The sequence below is a fragment of the Sapajus apella genome, unplaced genomic scaffold (assembly GCF_009761245.1).
Source record: "Sapajus apella isolate SASKATOON/1434 unplaced genomic scaffold, GSC_monkey_1.0 scaffold174, whole genome shotgun sequence".
Lineage (NCBI taxonomy): Eukaryota > Metazoa > Chordata > Mammalia > Primates > Cebidae > Sapajus > Sapajus apella.
This window is the reverse complement of record NW_022437114.1, coordinates 1,143,531-1,165,064: the sequence shown is the minus strand read 5'-3', so window position 1 is coordinate 1,165,064 and position 21,534 is coordinate 1,143,531. Positions and strand designations below refer to the sequence as shown.

Genomic DNA, 21,534 nt, shown 5'->3' with positions numbered 1-21,534 from the left:
GACTCCAAATCCCATTAAAAAGGAAACAGTCACTTCACTGGCTAATGTTATGTTCCTAACATGATTTATAGCAGTTTCCCTTCATTCAGTTTCTGTAACTTGTCTGTCTACCTGCTGTTGTTCAGCTCAGATGTCCTATACAGAAGGATGATGCTCACAAGCACACACACACACACACATACACAATATTCAGCGATTATGTTGCTGAACCTTGGATGCTCCTGTCACCCCAGATGGAACAGGAGTGAGCCATAGTGCTGTGAGGAAAAGATGCTGCCGACTCCCTAACCCTCCCCCTTCTGCCCCCTCTACTTGTTCAGTCCTTCTCTCATTTCTTAGCAAGGGCAAGTAGCTAGGCATTTGCCAAGCCTAGTACAAAACATTTTTTTTTCCCTGCTAGGACATTTCTTCCTCTGTCAAATGGAATGAAAGTGATAGGATTGGTGCAGTAGAAAGGCATGGGTTTTGTAGTCAGACGAGCCTATACCTAAATCCAGCCCTGTTGTGTGTTAGCAGTATAACCCTGGGCAAACTCTCTGTGTTTTGTGGGCCTCAGTTTCCTCATCTGCCATGGTGGTTCTGAAGCTTCAGGTCCAAGTGCCTAGCACAGGGCCTGCAGCCAGGAGCTGTGTAGTCACAATTTATTCCACTTTGCTCACTTATACTGCAGTGCTTTGTCTGACATGGGACATTGGGCAACTTTCTGTGGGGCTCAACACCCTTTTTCCCTTTCTAACCTTCTCTTCTCTTATCCCAGGGGCCCAGATCATTGATCTGATGATGCTGGTCATCGATGTGACCAAGGGGATGCAGACACAGTCTGCAGAATGCCTTGTGATTGGCCAGATTGCCTGCCAGAAGCTCGTCGTGGTGCTAAACAAAATAGACCTCTTAGCTGAAGGAAGAAGACAGGCAACAATTGACAAAATGACCAAGAAAATGCAGAAGACCCTAGAGAACACCAAGTAGGTCTGCTAATGAGAGGAATAAGAAGCCTGCATGAGAAGGCTTCTGGGGCTTCCCAGAAGGGAATGTTCATTTCACAAACATGGATTGGACAGGCAGGCGTCAGCCTCCTGTCCTAGTAAGTGTAATCTCAACCTGGTGTTTGCTCACATAAGGGCTGCATTAAACTGTATAAAGGCTAATGTGTTTCTGAAATAGGCTGAAAACCACAGGAGGATAAAACACTTGAATTTGTACACAAATCCATTTTATTAAAATCCAAAGATAACAGGTCTTTAGGTATATTTTGTACCAAGTTAAATTAGAAGACAAAAATTGTGCTTTTATAGTTGTTGCAAAGATAAATAATGGAGATATTTGGTACAAAACAACAAAATACAATATACATATGTAGTATATACATATGTATGTATAATATATACATATTCTCATATATAGATATAGCTAATAAAATTACCTGGAGTGTTAAAAAAAAAAAAAAACACTAGAATTTGTTGAGGCACAAGCACTTCTGTGTCTCAGTTCACAGGAAGGAGAGGGAACACAGGAAATGTGTGCCCAGTGTGCAAACCTGGACCAGGAAGGGTTCACATCCTTTCTACTGAGATTGTCTTGGTGAAAACTTAGTCCTGCCTACACATGTTGGCCATACTTTGGTGCAAGAGAGGCTAGGAATTGTGTTCTCTTGCTGTCTGCTTCTCTACAACTTGATTATCTAAAGAGGAAGATGCATTTGGTGGATGACTGGTTGTTTCTGTTATAGAAGCTTGTAAAACTGGGTGGACAGACAGATGGATGTTGCTGCTGGAGGCCAGACTAGGAAACACCAAATCACAAAGGACCCTTTTAGCATCTCCTGCCAAGGAGTTTATAGTTTTATCTTGTGGAAAGTAGGAAGTTATTAAGGAATTTTATGCCGGGGGTGTCTAGATGAGTTTTTTCATTAGGAGATCACTGGCTACAGGTAGAAGGCTGGCATGGTGAGGAGGACCCAGGAGGCAGCAGGGAGGAGGAGGCATTGGCAGCAGAGGCTACTGAGCTATAGTGCTTTTACCAGGGAGAAAGGCGTTGCTTTGCATTGAGGCAGAGCATGGAGGGAGGAGATGGCTTGGGGAGATCTCTAGCAGGAGAATCCACAGGCCTGGTCAAGCAATTGGCCCTGATCACAATAGCATGGAAGAAAGCTGGCAGTGCTACTGGGAAGGGCAGGGGAGCAGGAGGCACAGGGGGACTATGAGACAGAAAGCCACCTGGTTGCTCAGGTGGCCACAGGAATGACTGATTCTGATGTGGTCAAGAAAATGAGAAAATGTCCTTGTTGAGCACAATGTTGGCAGACCTCATTGTTTTATCAATTTCTCTCTTCCTCTCTGGGCCAGTCCCTTTTGATCAATACTAAATAGCGGTCACTGGGAGACAGGGATGCTTCCTCTTTGCTATGCAGCCAGAGACAATATCCTGCCACTTCCACCTCTCCTTCTTCTGCCTGTGGAGGGCAAGCAAGTAGAGAGTGTTTTTGTTTCCCTGTCATAAAGATTGATATGCCTTCCCATTTATGATGTTTTTTTTCAGATCCAACACCTGCAGCTCTCCCTCAGAATTCTCAAGTTGGTTAAATTAAAGCTCCAGCCCTGTGAATGGGCCAAATATGTCATAAAAGATTTCCTAGCGCTGCCTTTTGTTAGCAAAATTCATCAATCCGATAAAATCGACACATTTAGATAAGTGTTGCATAAGAATTCAGACTTTGTTATTCCCAACGGAAGTGGATATGAGACTGTAAAAAAGAAGATAAAAAATTATATCTTCCTTTTAGTGAGTTATTTGATCTCCCTGTCGTTTTATTTACTTGTCAGAAAAGGAAGAACAGGTCTCTTGGACTCCTGCATAAAAATCCAGTACAATCTCAGTATCATTTACTATAGAAATGGGACCTTCAGGGAAGGGCTTAGGGTACATTTAAGGGTAAATTGATAGTAACAGTTTTGATTAATTAAATTTAAGGAAAATTCTCATTTGCTTGTGTAAATTACTATTTCTATTTTAGTTTATTGGTTGAAGGTCAAATTGTGGGCTTTTTCACACATCCAGAGGAAATTGTCCATCTGAGGGTCCTTGGAAGCCCCTCCTGCCTTCATGTAGCACCAGCCGGTTGGTAGGGAAAGGGGAGGACTGTCACCCTGAGGGCTTGTGATCAGTGGGCCTGTGACCCAGTGAACATTAGCTTTTGCGTCCATGCAGCAAATTATTTTAAGTGACTATATCCTTTTCTTATGGTCCCTTGTTAAGTAAATCCTTCAAAAATGCCAGTCCAGATGTAAAGAAACGTTCTGTCTGTAAAGGGAAAATGTGGACTGGTGAGCCATGTACCTATCAAAACCCAAAAAATGTGTAAAACATTAAATGTATTTTTTTCTATCTGGAGTAATTGAAAGAAAACTTGGAAAATAGAGAAAAGTAGTTAAAAGAAAGAAGAGATCACCCAAAGATTTATTTTCTCAAATGGCAGCTGCTGGCATTTTTGGGGTTTTTCATTTCTTGTTTTTTTGTTTTTTTTTTTTTTTACTATGCATAGTATTACCCCTACTTTTCCTTCCACATTTTTTTATTGTGGTAAAATACATATAATGTTTATCATTTTAACCACATGTAAGTGTACAATTCAGAGCTATCAAATACATTCACAGTGCTGTGTACCCATCCCACTATGTATACCCCAAACTTTCTCATGGTCCCCCAACATAAACTCTATATCCATTAAGCAATAACTCCCCTTTCTTCCTTCCCCTCACCCCTGGGAACCTCTATTCTGCCTTTCATCTCTATGAATTTGCCTGTTCTAGGTACCTTATATCAGTGAAGTCATATACTATTTGGCCTTTTGTGTCTGGATTATTTCACTTAGCATAATGTTTTTAAGGTCCGTCCATATCATAATGTATGTCAGAATTTCACTCTGTTTTGTGGTTGAGTAGTGTTTTATTATGTGTATATACTACATATTATTTATCCGTTCTTCTCTTGGTAGACACTCAGGTTGCTTCCTGGCTATTGTGAATAATGCTGCTGTGAACATGGATGTATAGATATTTATTCAATGTTCTGCTTTTAATTCCTTTCAATACATCCTAGGAGATACGAAGTGATATATCATCATAATTTTCATTTGCATTTTCGTAGTGACTAATGATATTGAGCATCTTTTCATGTGTTTAATGGCCAGTTGTGTATCTTTTTAAAAGAAATATCCAAGTCCTTTGTGCATTTTTAGGTTGGGTTATTTGTTGTTGTTGTTGTTGAATTGTAGTCATTCTTTATGTATTCTGGACATTGAACACTTGCCAGAGATTTGATATGCAAATATTTTCTCCTATTTTGTTGATTGTCTTTTTACTTTGGCGATAGTGTCCTTTGATATACAAAACTTCCTAATTGGATGAAGTCTAATTTATCTTTTTTTTTTTTAATTGCCTGTGCTTTTGGAGTCATATTTATGAAACTGTTGCCAAATTTAATGTCATGAAGATTTCCCTCCAGTGTTTTTTTCCTAAGAATTTTGTAGCTTTAGCTCTTCAGTTTAGGCCTTTGATCCATTTTGAGTTAATTTTTGTATATGATATAAGTGTTCAACTTCATTATTTTGCATGTAGAAGCCAGTTTTCCCAGCACTATTTGTTGAAAAGATTTTTCTTTCCCCTTTTACCTTTGTCAAAAACCAGTTGACCATATATGTGTGGGTTTATTTCTAGGCTTTCTGTTCTATTCCGTTGGTCTATATGTCTGTCCTTAGGCTAGTCCCACGTTGCTTTGATGACTGTAGCTTTGTAATAAGTTTCAAAGTCAGAAAGTATGACTCTTCTATCTTTGTTCTTTTTCAAGATTGTTTTGGCTATTTGGGGTTTCTTGCAGTTCCACTTGAATTTGAGACTCTCCTTTTCCATTTCTGTGGAAAGGTTGTTGGATTTTTTTTTTTTTTTAATGTATTTTATTGCACTTTAGATTCTGGGGTACATGTGAAGAACATGCAGGATTGTTGCATAGGTACATACATAGCAATGTGGTTTGCTGCCTCCATCCCCATCACCTATATCTGGCATTTCTCCCCATGTTATCCCTTCCCAACTCCCTACCCCCAACAGTCCCTCCCCTAGTCCCACCCAACAGACCCCAGTGTGTGATGCTCCCTTCCCTGTGTCCATGTGCTCTCATTGTTCAACACCTGCCTATGAGTGATAACATACAGTGTTTGATTTTCTGCTCTTGTGTCAGTTTGCTGAGAATGATGGTTTCCAGGTTCATCCATGTCCCTACAAAGGACATGAACTCATCGTTTTTTATGGCTGCATAGTATTCCATGGTGTATATGTGCCACATTTTCCTTGCCCAGTCTATCATCGATGGGCATTTGGGTTGGTTCCAGGTGTTTGCTATTGTAAACAGTGCTGCAATGAACATACGTGTGCTTGTGTCTTTATAATAGAATGATTTATAATCCTTTGGATATACACCCAGTAATGGGATTGCTGGGTCAAATGGAATTTCTATTTCTAGGTCCTTGAGGAATCGCCACACTGTCTTCCACAATGGTTGAACTAATTTACACTCCCACCAACAGTGTAAAAGTTCCTATTTCTCCACATCCTCTCCAGCAGCTCTGTTGTCTCCAGATTTTTTAATGATCACCATTCTAACTGGCATGAGATGGTATTCAGTGTGGTTTTGATTTGCATTTCTCTAATGACTAGTGATGATGAGCATTTTTTCATATGTTTGTTGGCCTCATATATGTCTTCTTTTGAAAAGTATCTGTTCATATCCTTCACCCACTTTTGAATGGATTTGTTTGTTTTTTCTTGTAAATCTGTTTTAGTTCTTTGTAGATTCTGGATATTAGCCCTTTGTAAGATGGGTAGATTGCAAATTTTTTTTTCCCATCCTTTTGGTTGTCAGTTCACTCTAATGATTGTTTCTTTTGCTGTACAGAAGCTCAGGAGTTTGATTAGATCCTATTTGTCTACATTGGCTTTTGTTGCCAGTGCTTGTGGTGTTTTAGTCATGAAGTCCTTACCTATGCCTATGTCCTGAGTGGTTTTGCCTAGGTTTTCTTCTAGGGTTTTTACAGTGTTAGGTCTTATGTTTAAGTCTTTAATCCATCTGGGGTTAATTTTTAGTGTAAGATGTCAGGAAAGGGTCCAGTTTCTGCTTTCTGCACATGGCTAGCCAGTTTCCCAACACCATTTATTAAACAGGGAATCCTTTCCCCATTGTTTGTTTTTTGTCAGGTTTGTCAAAGATCAGATGGTTGTAGATGCCATTGGTGAATATCTCTGTTTTGGTACCAGTACCATGCTGTTCTGATTACTGTAGCCTTGTAGTGTAGTTTGAAGTCAGGTAGCATGATGCCTCCAGCTTTGTTCTTTTTGCTTAGAATTGACTTGGCTATGCTGGCTCTCTTTCGGTTCCATATAAAGTTTAAGGTGGTTTTTTCCAGGTCTCTGAAAAGGGTCATAGGTAGCTTGATGGGGATAGAGTTGAATCTATAAATTACTTTGGGCAGTATGGCCGTTTTCACAATATTGATTCTTCCTAACCATGAGCATGGAATGTTTTTCCATCTCTTTGTGTCCTCTCTTATTTCCTTGAGCAGTGTTTTACAGTTCTCCCTGAAGAGGTCCTTCACATCCTTTGTTAGTTGTATTCCTAGGTATTTTATTCTCTTTGAGCAATTGTGAATGGCAGTTTGTGCTTGATTTGGCTCTCTTTAAGTCTGTTAATGGTGTATAGGAATGCTTGTGATTTCTGAACACTGATTTTGTATCCTGAGACTTTGCTGAAGTTGCTTATCAGTTTCAGGAGATTTGGGGCTGACATGATGGGGTCTTCTAAATACACAATCATGTCATCTGCAAATAGAGACAATTTGACTTTCTCCTTTCCTAATTGAATACCCTTTATTTCTTTTTCTTGCCTGATTGCTCTGGCTACAGCTTCCAATACTATATTGAATAGGAGTGGTGAGAGAGGACATCCTCGTCTAGTGGCAGATTTCAAAGGGAATGCTTCCAGTTTTTGCCCATTCAGTATGATATTGGCTGTGGGTTTGTCGTAAATAGCTTTTATTATTTTGAGATACTTTTCGTCAATACCTAGTTTATTGAGACTTTTTAGCATAAAGGGCTATTGAATTTTGTCAAAGGCCTTCTCTGCATCTATAGAGATAATCATGTGGTTTTTGTCTTTGGTTCTGTTTATGTGGTGAATTACGTTTATAGACTTGTGTATGTTGAACCAGCCTTGCATCCCCGGGATGATGCCTACTTGATTGTGCTGGATAAGCTTTTAGATGTGCTGTTGTAATCGGTTTACCAGTATTTTTTTGAAGATTTTTGCATGTGTTCATCATGGATATTGGCCTAGAGTTTTCTTTTCTTGTTGAGTCTCTACCAGATTTTGGTATCAGGATGATGTTGGTCTTATAAAATGATTTGGGAAGGATTTCCTCTTTTTAGATTGTTTGGAATAGTTTCAGAAGGAGTGGTACCAGTTCCTCTTTGTATGTCTGGTAGAATTCGGCTGTGAACCCATCTGGACCTGGGCTTTTTTTGGTTGGTAGACTGTTAATTGCTACCTCAACTTCAGCCCTTATTATTGGTCTAGTCAGGGTTTCAGCTTCTTCCTGGTTTAGGCTTGGGAGGATGTAAGTGTTCAGGAATTTATCCATTTCTTCTAGATTTACTGGTTTATGTGCATAGAATTGTTTGTAGTAATCTCTGATAGTAGTTTCTGTTTCTATGGAATTGGTGGTGTTATCCCCTTTATCATTTTTTATTGCATCTATTTGATTCTTCTTTCTTTTATTTTTTATTAATCTGGCTAGTGGTCTATTTTGTTGATCTTTTTGAAAGACCAGCTCCTGGATTTATTAATTTTTTGAATGGTTTTTTGTATCTCTAACTCCTTCAGTTCTGCTCTGATCTTAGTTATTTCTTGTCTTCTGCTAGCTTTTGAGTTTTTTTTATCTTGCTCCTCTAGCTCTTTCAATTTTGATGATAGGGTATAGATTTTAGATGTTTTCTTGCTTCTCACGTGGGCATTTAGTCCCTCTGCTGTAGGGCTGCTGAGGTCCACTCCAGACCCTGCTTGCTTGGGGATCACCTGTAGCGGCTGAAGAACAGTAAGGGTTGCTGCCAGTTTCTTCTTCTGTTACCTTTGTCCCAGAAAGATACCCACCAGATGTCAGCCTGAGGTCTCCTCTATGAGGTGTCTCTTTGGATATATGGGGGTCGAGGAGCTGCTTGAGAAGACAGTCTGTCCCTTATCAGAGCTCAAGTCCTGAGCTGTGAGCTCCGTTGTTCTGTTCAGAGCTGCTGGGCAGGTACGTTTAAGTCTGCTGCAGTGGAACTCATAACTGCCTTTTTTCCCAGATGCCCTGTCCTGGGAAGGTGGGGCTTTATTTGTAAGTTCCTGATGTGCTGCTGCCTTTTTTCAGAGATGCCCTGCCCAGCGAGGAGGTAGCCTAGTCACAGTCTGCCAGTAGAGGCATTGCTGAGCTGTCATGGGCTCTGCCCAGCTGCTGTGTGAACTTCCTTGCAGTTTTGTTTATAAAGGTATAGTTAGAACTGCCTCGGTAATGGCGGACTGCCTTGATAATGGCGGACTGCCTTGATAATGGCGGATGCTTGCTGTGAAACTCTCAATCCAAAGCGTTTCAGATTGCTAGTCTTTGTGGGGGTGGGACCCGCCGCTCCAGATCACCTGGCTCCCTGTTTCAGCCCCCTTTTTTTCAGCTAAATGGGTGACTCTGTCTCCTAGGCATTCCAGGCACCAGTTGAAACGGCCACCCAGATTTGTGTGAGTTTTTGTGCGGAGACCTGCTGCACCGGCTGAAACAGCCATGCTGGAGATTCATGGCGCTTTTCTGCCTGGGAATCTCCTTGTTTGTGGGCAGTAAACATTCATTTGGAGATGTGGTAAACACTCACCCTCCGTGTTCTTGCTGGGAACTGCACTCCAGAGCTGTTCCTATTCGGCCATCTTGGCGGTTGTTGGATTTTCATAGGTATTTCATTGCATCTGTAGATCTCTTTGGGTTAGTAGTGACATCTTAACAGCATTAAATCTTTAAATCTGTGAACATAGCATATCTTTTTATTTAGGTCATCTTTAATTTTTTTTTAGCAGTGTTTTGTAGTTTTTAGCATATAAAACTAAGAGACTTTTGTCTCTTAGTTTTATTCCTAAGTATTGGATTCTTTTAGAATGCAATTGTAAAGGAATTATTTTCTTAATTTATTTTGGATTGTTCATTGTTGATGGATAGAAACACACCTGGTTTTTGAACTTGTATCCTGCAACTTTGTAGAGTCCTCCTCCCTCCTTTTCTTAACATAAAATTGTAGTTGTGAGGCTACAATTTTTTTTTACAGAAATAAAAATACGATGTACATTTTTATTTCTGCTTTTATTACTTAACATTTTACATAGCATTTGCTCACATAACCACTACTCTGTTGACCTATTAGACTGGATTAAGTTTCTGTTCTTAAAAATAAAGCCTTGGGGTGAACATCTTTGTACATCATTAAACTGTATTTTCACTTTTTTCCTCATGATAGGTGTGAGATTAATACATCAAAGGGTCTGAACATTTCTAAACCTTTTTTTGTGCCTTGCCATATTATTTTCCAGAAGTATTGTACATTTTTACACAGATGTCAGCAGATGACTTTAATTTATATTTTTTAAATGTACTTGAAAGATAGTAGAAGATGGCATTTTAGTAGAAATGGTAACTTATTAGAAATAGTATTTTATTCTTGTTTTAATATATGGTTTTTTAATTCCTTAAGTGTTTTAAACATTTGTGCTTTTGTATGTGGGAATTATGCCCATATAAAAATTTTGTCTGTGTGCCTCTTGCAATTTTAATGCTTTTTTTGAGTATCAGTAGTGTTTAATACTACTAAAGATATTGCTGTTAACCCTTTTCCTATCATATTTGCTACAAATAAGTCTTCGGCATTTGTTGTCTTTCAATTTTAGTTGCTTTTTTGACATACAGAAGTTTCTAATTTTTGTATAGTCAAACTCTTTGATTGTTTTTCTTTGTGATTTCTTTATCTCTGAAAGCATTTAAAATTACTCTTGCATAAGCATTTATCAATGTTAACAGAAATCAAAATAGAAGATAAAAATGTACCCACAATCTTTTCAATGCATCAAATTAAAGTGTTTTTCCCCCAGGATCCCTGTCAGTTTTTCCTGCATGTACATAATTTGAGGTAGTTGTTATCACAACATTGACACTGTTCTGTGTTCTAGGCTTTTCTGTTTATTTTTCCACTAAATGTTATCATCTGACAGCATCCTTGATACAGACTCCATTTGTGTTTCTTCCTGCTTTTTAAACACTTTCTATTTCCTTCTCTCTGTTTTAGCCAGAGCCCTCTGCCTGTAGCCCACCAGGGACTCCATTGATCCTGACTCCCTCCCTGGGGATGGGTTGAATGCCAGTCTCAAGGGATTTCTCTGCTATTGAGTGGATTCTGACTAGGTGTGTTTTCCATATTAGCTTTATGGCTGACTGACTATGTGTGCTTGGGTGACTCACTCCATCTCTCTGAGCTGCTATTTCTTCCTTTGTAAAAGGGGAGCTGAAAAGTTCAGTCTCACAGCGTCTAATAAGAGGGAGCATTTGACATGGAGCCTGGCACACCGTGGATGTGTAGGAATAATAGCTGTAGCATGTGGAGCACCTGCTGTGTGCTTGGTACTGTCCTAGATGTTTCCCATACATGGTTCATGGAATCAGTTGGATTCTTAGTTTCCTCAGAGGTAGGTTTTGCATCTGGCTTGAATACTGAGAAAAGTGAGACTTGATAAATGTTGAGGTTGTTTTGAAATCTATATCAAACCTAAAATTATATTTTACTTGTTTATATATCTTTATATGGGTTATAAATTCATATATATATAGACATATGAATATATGTGTGTGTATACGTGTGTGTGTGTGTGTGTGTGTGTGTGTGTGTGTGTGTATTAACTTATCTGAAACTTTTTTTGTGTGCTAACAAATGTCAGCCTGCATGCACAGTCAGCACATCTAGGTCCAGCAAGCACCACAACCTACTATAGCTGCCAAGGAAGTCTGGAGGAAACAGTGGGATGACAGGGACAGAAGTCCCTAAATGAGCTCCAGGTCAGCTCCTGCCTGCACTGCAGAGCTATGTGTCTGCTGTCTCTGGCTGGAGCCCCTTGTACTCCTAGAACCCAGACACCAGTCCAGGGGCTGTTAAACTCTACTCCCCAGGGCTCCATGGGGCTGGGTTTCCATTGTACAGCCAGAAGCCAGGGTGCCCTATGTAGAATGTTCAGGGTATCAGAAAGACCAGCTTCTCTTGAGTCTGGGACAGGGCCAAACACCTGGCCCAGCACACTGTTATGTTCTGTTACTGTATGTTGCCCAAAGGGTTTGGATAAAGATAATTGAATTTCCAAAAGCTTTATGGGTAATCTCTGGAATTCCTCATGCACGTTCCTACCCTTCAGTGTCTCTCTGAGCCTCAGGCTCAGGGTATGGAAGCAGAGCCAGTGTACATGGCTGGGTCTTGGCTTGGGCAGCTCTGTGGTTGGAGCCCCTGCTCCCTGCTAAGAATAGATTTTTCTCCTACCCATCTCTTTCTCCTGTGGGAGAGGCCTGGATTCTGGACTCCTGCAGACCAGCCACTTACTCCCTGGGTTCCCTGGGCAAGTCATAGCTTCTCTGAACATGGTGCCTGAGCCTCTGCCCATGGGCTATTGCGATGGTATGCCAAGGCTGATGGCTGGTACAGAGCAGGTCTCAGAGAAGTCTGAGTTCTTTTCCTCCCTGTCCCTTGTTTTCACTCCTGTGTTTCTTTTCTTCTTCTCTTTCTTCCGCAGTGTTATTTTTTCCTTTTCCTTTTTCCTTCACTCTCCTCACTGTGCCTTCCTTTGTGAATTCTTTTTCTCTCTCTCCTTCCCTCTCCAGGCTCTCTTTTCTCCTTCTGGGTATTGCCTTTCTCAAGGCAAAGACCTAGCCCTGCCACTTCTGTGGGGGTAATGCATCGTGTCTGAGCTACTCTAGAGCTGATTGACAGAGTCAGGAATAAGGACTAATTCTAGAAGGGCATGTGATGACTAAGCAGGGGTGAGGTTCAAAATATGGAGTGCATGCCAAGGAACTGACCACTGGGAAAGGGTGCTGCCTTCTGTGGCTGGTGTGCTGGTACAGATGGCTGGTGGTTACTGCAGTTCCCAGGGTTCCTTGCGAGTTCCAAATGGCACTTTTACACATGTTAGCCAATTCAGTCTGGGAGACAACCCTGTGATCTAGGTCATGCCATCTCCTGTTGGACAGGGAAATGGAGGCTGAGTGAGGTGAACCGGCTGTGGAATGGAAATTAGTCCTAGGTTTCTTGCTGGAATCCTGCTTCAGGCTGTCATTGCCGGGGTGAGGTTTGCCTAGGAGAGGAGGGGAAGGAGGTGAGAGCAACAGTGTGAGCTTGAGTTTAAAAAACCCAGATACCCAGGGCTTTTGCTGAGATGAGCCAGTATGGGGAGATGGGCAGACCCAGGGGGGCCTCGTGCACCACCTTGGGCCTGGGCTTCATCCCAGGGCAGTCACAGAGCCCTGAGAGTGGGGAGGGGAGAAAGCCGGTACCTCAGAGTGGTGTTGCTGGAAGGTGCTAACAGCTGTGATCTGTGCACACACTTTGGAGAGAAGTTGGGAGGCCTGAAGTGAGAAGAGCCTGACCCAGAGTGGAACCCGTTAAGAATGAAAATCAGGATAGATTAGAGCCAAATCCTAAGAGGAGAACCCAACAGATGCAGTGACTGATGAGAGACATCAGTGACCATGCAGTCAGAGAGGACTAATTCAGAGGCCAGGGCAATGCCATGCCACTTCAGAGGCCAGGAATTAGGGGTGAGGAGGCTGCCTGGTAGCAGATGGCAGGGTAGAACTGGAGTGCTGGGAAGGGGACTTGGCTGGAGATGCGGTTTGGGAATGGCCCACAAAGGGGCCATGGCCTCCATCATCAGCAGGTAGGGAAAGAGCTGGGCTCTCAGGCCAGTCTTTGGGGAGGCCTGCCATGGGTGGTTGAGTGATGAAGAAGGGCCTCTCACGGAGACGAAGGATAGTCAAGGGCCATAGGAATAAAGGTATGGGGTTGTCAGCGAGGAGGAAAGGATGCCACAGAGGAAAGGAAGGGCGAGGGAAGAGCACTGAGTTGACCACTGGGAGCTGCTCTTGACCTTCAGGAATTTCTTCTCTGCCGTGCTTCCCCAAACCCTGGCCCCCATTCCTCTTAGTGTGACATGGAATTTGCACCGTGGGCTGGTGTCCCAGCCCCTCACCCCCATTGCTCTTGGGAGCCTTTTGTGTGTTTGCTGTGCACGTTTTATGGAGCCTGGCGCAGAGGAGGTGCTTAGTAAATGTCCTGCACTTAAAAGGGAAGGAGACAGAAGTGACCTTGTAAGAAAATCAGCCATAAGCTCTGGTGGGTAAAAAGAAGTGGGATTTGTTTTGAAATATGAGAAGAAGGAGAAATTGGATCTTGATTGAAAGTGGCAGGGTGGGGGTGTCAAGCAAGAGGACTTTTGTCCCAAGAAGAGAGGAGGCTCTGGATGTGAGTCCAGAGAAATGCATGGAGGGGCTGGAGACTGGGGCCAGGGCCAGGGTGTCAGCCTGGGAGGGGCCTGGGAGGCCCTGTAGACCTGGCAGTGAGCTTGGGCTCTTCTCCTCACATGCCTCTTCCTGGGCTGGATCATTCACCCAGCTTCTGTTTGGGGCCACAGTGCGAGAATGTGAGGGGATGGCTGAGGGTCCGAGGAAGATGAAGGCAGTATTACTCAGAGTGAGGGACATGCACCATGTGTCACACAAGATGCATCTGTGACTGTGCTTGAATGTGGCAAAATTGCAATGAGTTATTAGAGAAAGTTAATCCTTCTTTAGTTATCTTTAAATCTCTTTTATTGAGTCAGAAAAATGTCTCACATTGGTACTGTTGTGTCTTAAAGGTTTCTCTAACTTTTTAAGCAGGCTCAGTGCCTTCAGCAGGTAATAGTATCTAGCTAGAATTTAATAGCTCTATTTTGTTTTCTTTGTGTTTATTTTTGTAGCTACAGTAGTAGAAGATTTCTTGTCTCCTGAGATTGGACTGTGGTTGGTTAATCAAAAAAGTCCGTTAAAGCAGAGAATCATAAAAAAATGACACATTCATACATTAAACATAATATTTTAACTTAAAACATATACATGCATATTTACTTAATAAAATCAGCAATCAAAGCTGTTACAGAAGAAATACGACGTTTGCAGCATTGTGCCTCCCCTTCCTCCTCAGCACCAAGACACTGGCAACCGGGCCAGGCTAGCCTGAGGCTTCTTGGCTGAGTGTGGATTAGTGTTCTGAATTCGAGCCTGCCTCCTCTTCTTCAGGCTGTGCTTTTGAAGAATGTTTGTTTTTTGTATCATTTATAATTTCAATTTTCCATATATAATCACAATCTATATGTTATCTTTAATTCATTTGGTGTGAGTACAGTTAAGTAAGCTATATTCTTTATTTCCTTCTTAGTATGTATTTAGTTTTGAGACCGTCTCACTTTGTTGCCTAGTCTGGATCTCGCTATAACCTTGAACTCCTGGGCTCAAGCAATCTTTCTGCTTCAGCCCTTGAGAAGCTGGGACTGCAGGCATGTGCTACCACACCTGGGTAATTTTTAACACTTGTTTTATAGACAGGCTCTCTCTATGTTGCCCAGGCTGGTATAGAACTCCTGGCCTTGAGTGATTCTCCTGCCTCTGCCTCTCAAAGTGCTGGTATAACAGGCATGAGCCAGTATGCCTGGCCCAATATTTATGTTTTTGAAAGCTCTAGAGTTTGCTGATTTGGCGATAAAGAAAAGTTGTAGTGTGCGGGCTCCAGTCTCATCAGTGTGGGCAGCAACTGTGATCATTCTGACTTTTTTTCTATACAAGTGTGGCATACTTTCTTTGTATGTGATTGTTTCTCTTGGTCACATCTAGGTTTGCGCAGTTTTCCCAGTGTTGCGGAGGTGCTCGCTAGTAAGATTTCCCAGAGAAAGCCTTAGTGACTGATTCTAATTTTGTTGTGAGGGTTTGAGCAGCAATTTCCTTCTCTTTGCTCAGATGCTCTCCAGAGGGTCTCCATGGCTTTGTTCCACCTTTCACTTGCTGGGATATATCCTGTCCAGCCCATCTTTTCTTCCAGGATGAGCCCACTAACTAGAGCTCCAAGTTATCTTTCATCTGTAAACCACTCCCAAATGCGGTGCACTGCCCACAATCAGTGAAGCAAGATTTGCGAAGTCTGAGTACAGAATTTTTCTGATTTCACACAACCTCCTCACAAGTCTTTTAGGGTTTTCTTATCCACACCTAATTTAACACCAGATTTAAAGAGATTTGTCTTTATCACACCTTTCCAGAGCATTCAATTTAGTTTTCATAGAAACAGCTATTTTCACGCTGTTGCTTCATGATATTAAATTAAATTATGTTGTTACGGTGAAACTTATAACGGGCATTACCAAGTGTACAGCATAACCAGGTTCAGCATAAAGGTCAGAAGGCAAAAGTGCAGGAAGTACTCACCTCTTGAGGATGGCCTGTGCGCATCAAGCTGTTTCCCCAGCCTGGGCATTCGGCATCCTAGGAGCCAGGCGCAGGTTATGCAGCGGGAGTGTAGAGCATTGCTGCATGGGTCCTTAAAGTGGCTGGCGGTGGGAGGACTTATACTCTACTTTTTATTTGTGGCATGTGGTGGTTTTCCATTTACATAGTGACATGAAATTGCATTTTAAAACAAATATATTTAAGTAAGAACATGAATTCTTTTAAGGAAAATAAATGAACAAAGAATAGCGCAGGTGGCACACAAATTTGACAAAGCTTGTGAACAGGATGTGGGACAATTGGTCTATGTACTGGTCAACCCTGAGAGAGGAGGATGAGGGGAGGGAGCAGAGCAACGTTGATGTCTTGTCATTCACTCTCAGTGCCCAGGCTGACACTGGCTCCATCCTCTGGTCTTGTGTTTTGAAAGACCAGTGATGCCATCTTCTGAGTTGGTGTCCCTGGGGAAGGGATGTTAGAAGACGTCCTGGGGATCCCAGCACCGTGGGAAGGGCAGGGCTCTGGAACAGAGTGCTGAGCTCTGGATTCCTCCTTACTTCTGCCACGTGCTTCACATGTGACCCTTTAGTAGTCATTTGCCCTTTCTGTGCCTCAGTTTCCTCATCTCTAAAATGATGATATAATCCCTGACATCACTGCTGTGAGGATTAAATAGAGTCATGTAAAAGCACCTGGCCAAGTGCTGTGTGCATGGTGGGAGCTTCACCAATATTTGGAGAATGAATATATGACCCTGAATATGGGAATGATGACAGCAGTTCTTCCTGCCACAGAGTGTTGTTAAAGATTCAATACATTTATGTCTGCAATTTGAAAGTGATAGCAAATTATTTTAATATTGGGTACTATAATTATAGCTATCATTCTTTCATTGGTTTGAGAACTAAAATTACATATATATAAGTCTATATCAGATTAACAAAACCCTTGAGAGGGCTGTTCCCTGATCTTTGAAGATCAGCTACTTTCCAAATTCTCATATGGATTTGAGAAGAGACACATGCCCTTGCCTCTAACCCAGGCTGATGGAGGATTGTTCCCATGATAGTCTCAAGTGGAAAGTAAACTCAGAGTTGGCTTTAAATCACAGCCCCACCACTCATTAGCCTGTGGCCTGGAACAAGCTACCAAAGCTGGCCAAGCTTTTAGGATGCTCTTCTATGAAATAAGGGGAGGAAGAAGAACACCATTTTACAGGAATGTGATGAGGAGATGGGGAATGGAAAGCTCCTAGCACAATTGCTTGTACTGTTGGTGCTTGGTAAAGGGTCCTGTCCCCTTCTGTCACTCCCACTGGGTTGCATGCTAAACTATATACAGAGAAGCCCTTAGAGCAGGCCTCAGTGTCAGGGGAAGGTAAGGGTGGCTCTTCCTGGAGGAAACAAACTTGAGAACTAGAAGTACTACAGAAATGTCTTCTGAAAATACTTTGGGTAAACAAACAGTTGGAAGTGGTTCAACATTGTATGGCTTATTTATTAAGGAAATGGAAATTAAAATGAAGCATATATTAAAAATAATTTTAAAAAGACTATTTTGTTATATGTACAGTGAAATAGGCATCTTAGATGTTCATTGTGGTGGTGGAAAAGGTAGAAAACCTTTCAATCTATTTTGTTTATAATTGAGATATAATTCATATACCAGGAAATTCATACTTTCAATATGAAAAGAATTGTACAACCAGCATCACTAATCCAGAACATTTTCATTACACCAACAGGAAACCATATTCATTAAGCCTTTTGCTCCTCCTTCTCTGTGCCCCACCAGTCTGGGAACTACTAATCTGCTTTCTGTCTTTATGGACTTACCTATTCTGATATTTTATATAAATGGAATTACACAATATGTGACCTTTTGTATCTGACTTCTTTCACCTAGCAAAATGTTTTTGTGGTTCATTCACATTGAAGTAAGTATTGAATGCTTCATGTCTTTTTATGTCTGAATAATATTCTGTTGTGTATATATACACACCACAGTTTGTGTATCCATTCATCTATTGATGGACATTTGAGATGTTTCTACTTTTTGGCTATTGTGAATAGTGCTACAGTGGACATGCATGGATATATATTTATTTGAGTATCTGTTTTCTGTTGTTTTTGGATATATATCTAGGAGTGGAATTGCTGGGTCATGTGGTGATTCCATGTTTCCCTTCATTTTTTTGTAACATACTTTTTACTGCATATAAAATTCTTGGTTGACAGATTTTTTCTTTTTTTCTTTATTTTTAACTTTCACTTATTTGAATATATTATCCTGATACCTTCTGGTTTCCATGATTTCTTCTGAGACACCAGCTGCTAATATTATTATGGATTCCTTGTACATGATGAAGTCACTTCTTTCTTGATAGCTTCAAGATTCTCTTTGTCTTTAGCCTTCAACAGTTAGATTGTAATGTGCCAGGTCCGGGTGTCTTTGAGTTTATCCTACTTAGAGTTTATTGAGATTCTTGAAAGTGTAGATTAATATTTTTCACAAAATGTGGGAAGTTTTTGGCTATTAAGCATCACAGCTTCCATCAGGCTGCTGTGTTGTTAAACAGTTACCTCTGATTATTTTCAACAAATTCCCCCAGGGAAAACACTATTTGTACTGAGCAAGGTCCAAGACAGGTCAAATAAAGATAGCATTGTGAGTAGGGCCTTCCAGGGAACCACCAGACAGGAAAATAATTATGGTTCTTTGGGAGAAGGGCTTTGAAGGAACTTAAACCCTTTCTGCCCCTTTCAGTGCCTGGAAGGCTCCTGGTTTTCACTAGTATTGCAAGTGTTGGTTTTCAAGACTGCTGCAGAGTTGGGGAGAGGTAGATAGGAAGAAGGCAAGTTAAAACATCAAAAGCTCACACCTGGTCTTATTGAGACTCTTCTTGAATAAACACTCCACAGTTTGCTCAAGCCAAGTTCTGAATAAGTTGATTCTGATCATTTTTGCCAGTGTTCTTTGCTTCCATGGAAGAGGGCTTTTCAGATGTCCTTGCTGTATCATTTCGCTGATCTTTCAGTGAAATACCCCATGAATTTGTCCCAAAGCCAAGGCAAAAAAATTTACACCCCATGAATTTATCCCTAAGTCAAGGCAAAAAAAAAAAAAAATCATTCATGTCCGCTAACATGTTTATCACAGTATAATTTATAATAGTGAAAATTTTGAAATATCACAAATAAGTTATGGGAGAAAGCATGTACAATTTTGGATCATGCCATTGTGCAGGTGTCAACAATGAAAGAACAGGTCAGGCAGGGAAAAGTGTGACAAAGAGGCTGAGAGCCCTAGCTTCAGACTCAGATGGGGTAGGTTCAAATTTGGCTCTGAGGTTTATAGCCAACAACTTGGAGCAAATCAATTAGATTCTCTAAGCCTCATTTTCTCATCTATAAGATGGTGGCAGTTCCATCATGTGTTGTAGATGCTTTCATTTAAACCTCATATTATAGGCATGGCTCAGCCATGTAAGTTGTTATTGTTGCTCTCATTCAACAGAAAGTTCTTTGTGATATAATGGTAAATAAACTAACAGGATATGAAATTGTGTGCATACTATAACCAAAATATAAATAAAAGAATCCCTTGGCAAAGCATGGAAAAACCATGGTTGGCAGAAAATATACCACAATGATGGGATTTGGGGTTATTTACTTTCTTTTTCCTTCTGTTTTTTTCCCCTTACAGCGTTCCTTTTTTAAAAAAATAAAAAAGATAAATGTCCGCGCAGAATAAGTATGTCTTCTTAAAGATGCAGGGGCTTTCTCAGTAGAGCTTAGGCAAGAATCAGAGTTTAGGCACCACATCAGAAACTGGGATTGTAGAAATGTGCTTCCAGGTACGTCTGCAGGGACTTTTTGGTCACCATTATTTCTTGCATCTCTTCCGAAGCCTGGGATGTATTTATTGGTCTTCTTCAAGGAATTCTTTTATTCAGAATCCTAGGGGCCAGGATCACTGCTGCCTCCTTAGGGAGGGATCTGAAAGTGGAGCTTAGTATCAAGAGAGTGCTTTAAAATTCTGATGTCTAATGCAGGGCATTTCCCTTTGGGGCCTCCATTGCATCATCTGCCACATGCGAGAACAGCGGTGCTATCTTCTAGGCTCAGTTGATGGGGGGAGGAGAGGATGCTCTTCACACTTGGTACTGTGCCAGGTGCTGCTTGGACATGCTTTGTGTCCATGTTGCTGATCTCTGTACTGTGATGTGACTGATTTTTCATTTCAGGTTTCGAGGTGCACCGATTATACCCGTGGCAGCCAAGCCAGGGGGACCAGAGGCCCCTGAAACTGAAGCTCCACAGGGCATTCCAGAACTCATTGAGGTATTGTCAGCTTGAAATCAGGTTGTCCTTTAGCCCCAGCCATGCTCAGGCAGGCCCCTTTGTGTCCCCCACTCCCCTGGGAAAGAAAGAGAGGCAGCCCTAGCAAGAGGACTTGGTTGGTACCATTAATCTCTCTGCTCACACCTTAGCACAACTCCCCCACCTCCCTCAAACTAGGGTTCCTAAGGTTCACCGAAGCCCGACTCACTCTCCAGCCAGAGAGTCTGCAGAGCTCGTCACACCTTGCTATGCCTCGCTTTTTCCTTTCTCTTGTCATACCTCCACTGAGACAAAGCAGCTCCCACCCATCTGGAACCCTGGCACCGTGGCATCCATTCCAGTCCTTCAGACTGTATCAGCCCCTCCAGTACCCCACCTGGGCTGGGGGCCAGCAAGGCAGGGGTGAAGGACGTGGGCCCAGGAGCAGGGGCAACACAGCTTCCATCCTGGATGCCTCCACCAAAGATGGGAGGCTTATTTTTGGAAGCTGTGGGGCTGAGGCCCAGATTGTTCTTCCAACTTGTGCTGGCGGTCAGGGAGGGAGCCCAGTCATCCATCAGGAAGGGTGTGTGGGGGTGCTGGTGGTGCTGTCACTAAGGAAGTTAGCACTGAGAATAGGGCCACAGAGTTCCTCCAGAGTGCTCAGGACAGCTCAGAGGGGTGGAGTGGCAACATGCATGGCTCTGGGGCTGGACTGCGGTTCTAGTGCTGGCTCCACCACCACTCTCTCTGACTGCAGGCAAATGATCTACTCTGTCTTGCCTCAATTCCCTCACTTGGAAGATCATAGCACATACTTCATGGAGTTGTTATGAGGGTTAAATGAGTTAATATGTATAATGTGCTTGGAACAGTGCCATGTCAGTGCTTACTATTACAGTGATATTGTTGTCTACAGGCCAGGCACTGTACTAAGTTCTTTGCATACAGGATTATTGACCTTCACAAAAACTCAGGAGTCTGAAATTATTTATCCCCATCTACCAAGGAAGAGTCTGAGGTTCAAAGAGATTCAATAACTTGACCCAAGTCTCACAGCAAGTACATAGTGGAGCTAGGATTCAAACCCAGGTCAATTGTTGGGGTCAGCTTTGCAGTCCACCTATACCTGGCTCTGCAGAGCCAAGATGAGGTGTAACCATGTACATGCATTGCCACCATTTCTGTGAGTTACACGTGCTGACCTTGTCAGCTTAGCAAAACAAATGTTTGCTGGGTGAGGCTTTTACTTTTTCATCAGGCTCCTGAGAGCACTTGTCTGGGAGCCTGGGGCATTTGTTTTTGTTAAAGCAAAATCTACAAAAATGCTGCTATGAAAGATGTTTGTATATTCCTTTAAGAAGCCTCTGCATAAATCAGACCAATCCTGTTTGGAATCTCTAGTCTTTTTCCAAAAGAATTGTTATCACAAGATTAAGACTTTGGAACATTCACCACTGAATACTTTTTTGACAGCCAAGTCTTCCGTTATGAAATGAAAAAGTAGCAAACACAAGGAATCCTCGTCTTTGTTTTCATTTGTTTATGGTGATGAGCCCTGACAGCATCTCCTGGCACACA

The 21,534-nt window shown here is 41.9% G+C and overlaps 1 protein-coding gene across 3 annotated transcripts in view; it reads left to right on the top strand.

Moving 5' to 3' along the window:
- Positions 1-21,534, top strand: part of EEFSEC (eukaryotic elongation factor, selenocysteine-tRNA specific) — a 257,463-nt gene that overhangs the window by 94,009 nt on the left and 141,920 nt on the right. For all 3 annotated transcript variants that reach the window (XM_032267952.1, XM_032267951.1, XM_032267954.1), the window contains exons 2-3: positions 758-965; positions 19,878-19,974. In XM_032267952.1, the coding sequence (XP_032123843.1) occupies positions 758-965; positions 19,878-19,974 (305 nt within the window). The remainder of the gene's footprint in view (positions 1-757; positions 966-19,877; positions 19,975-21,534) is intronic.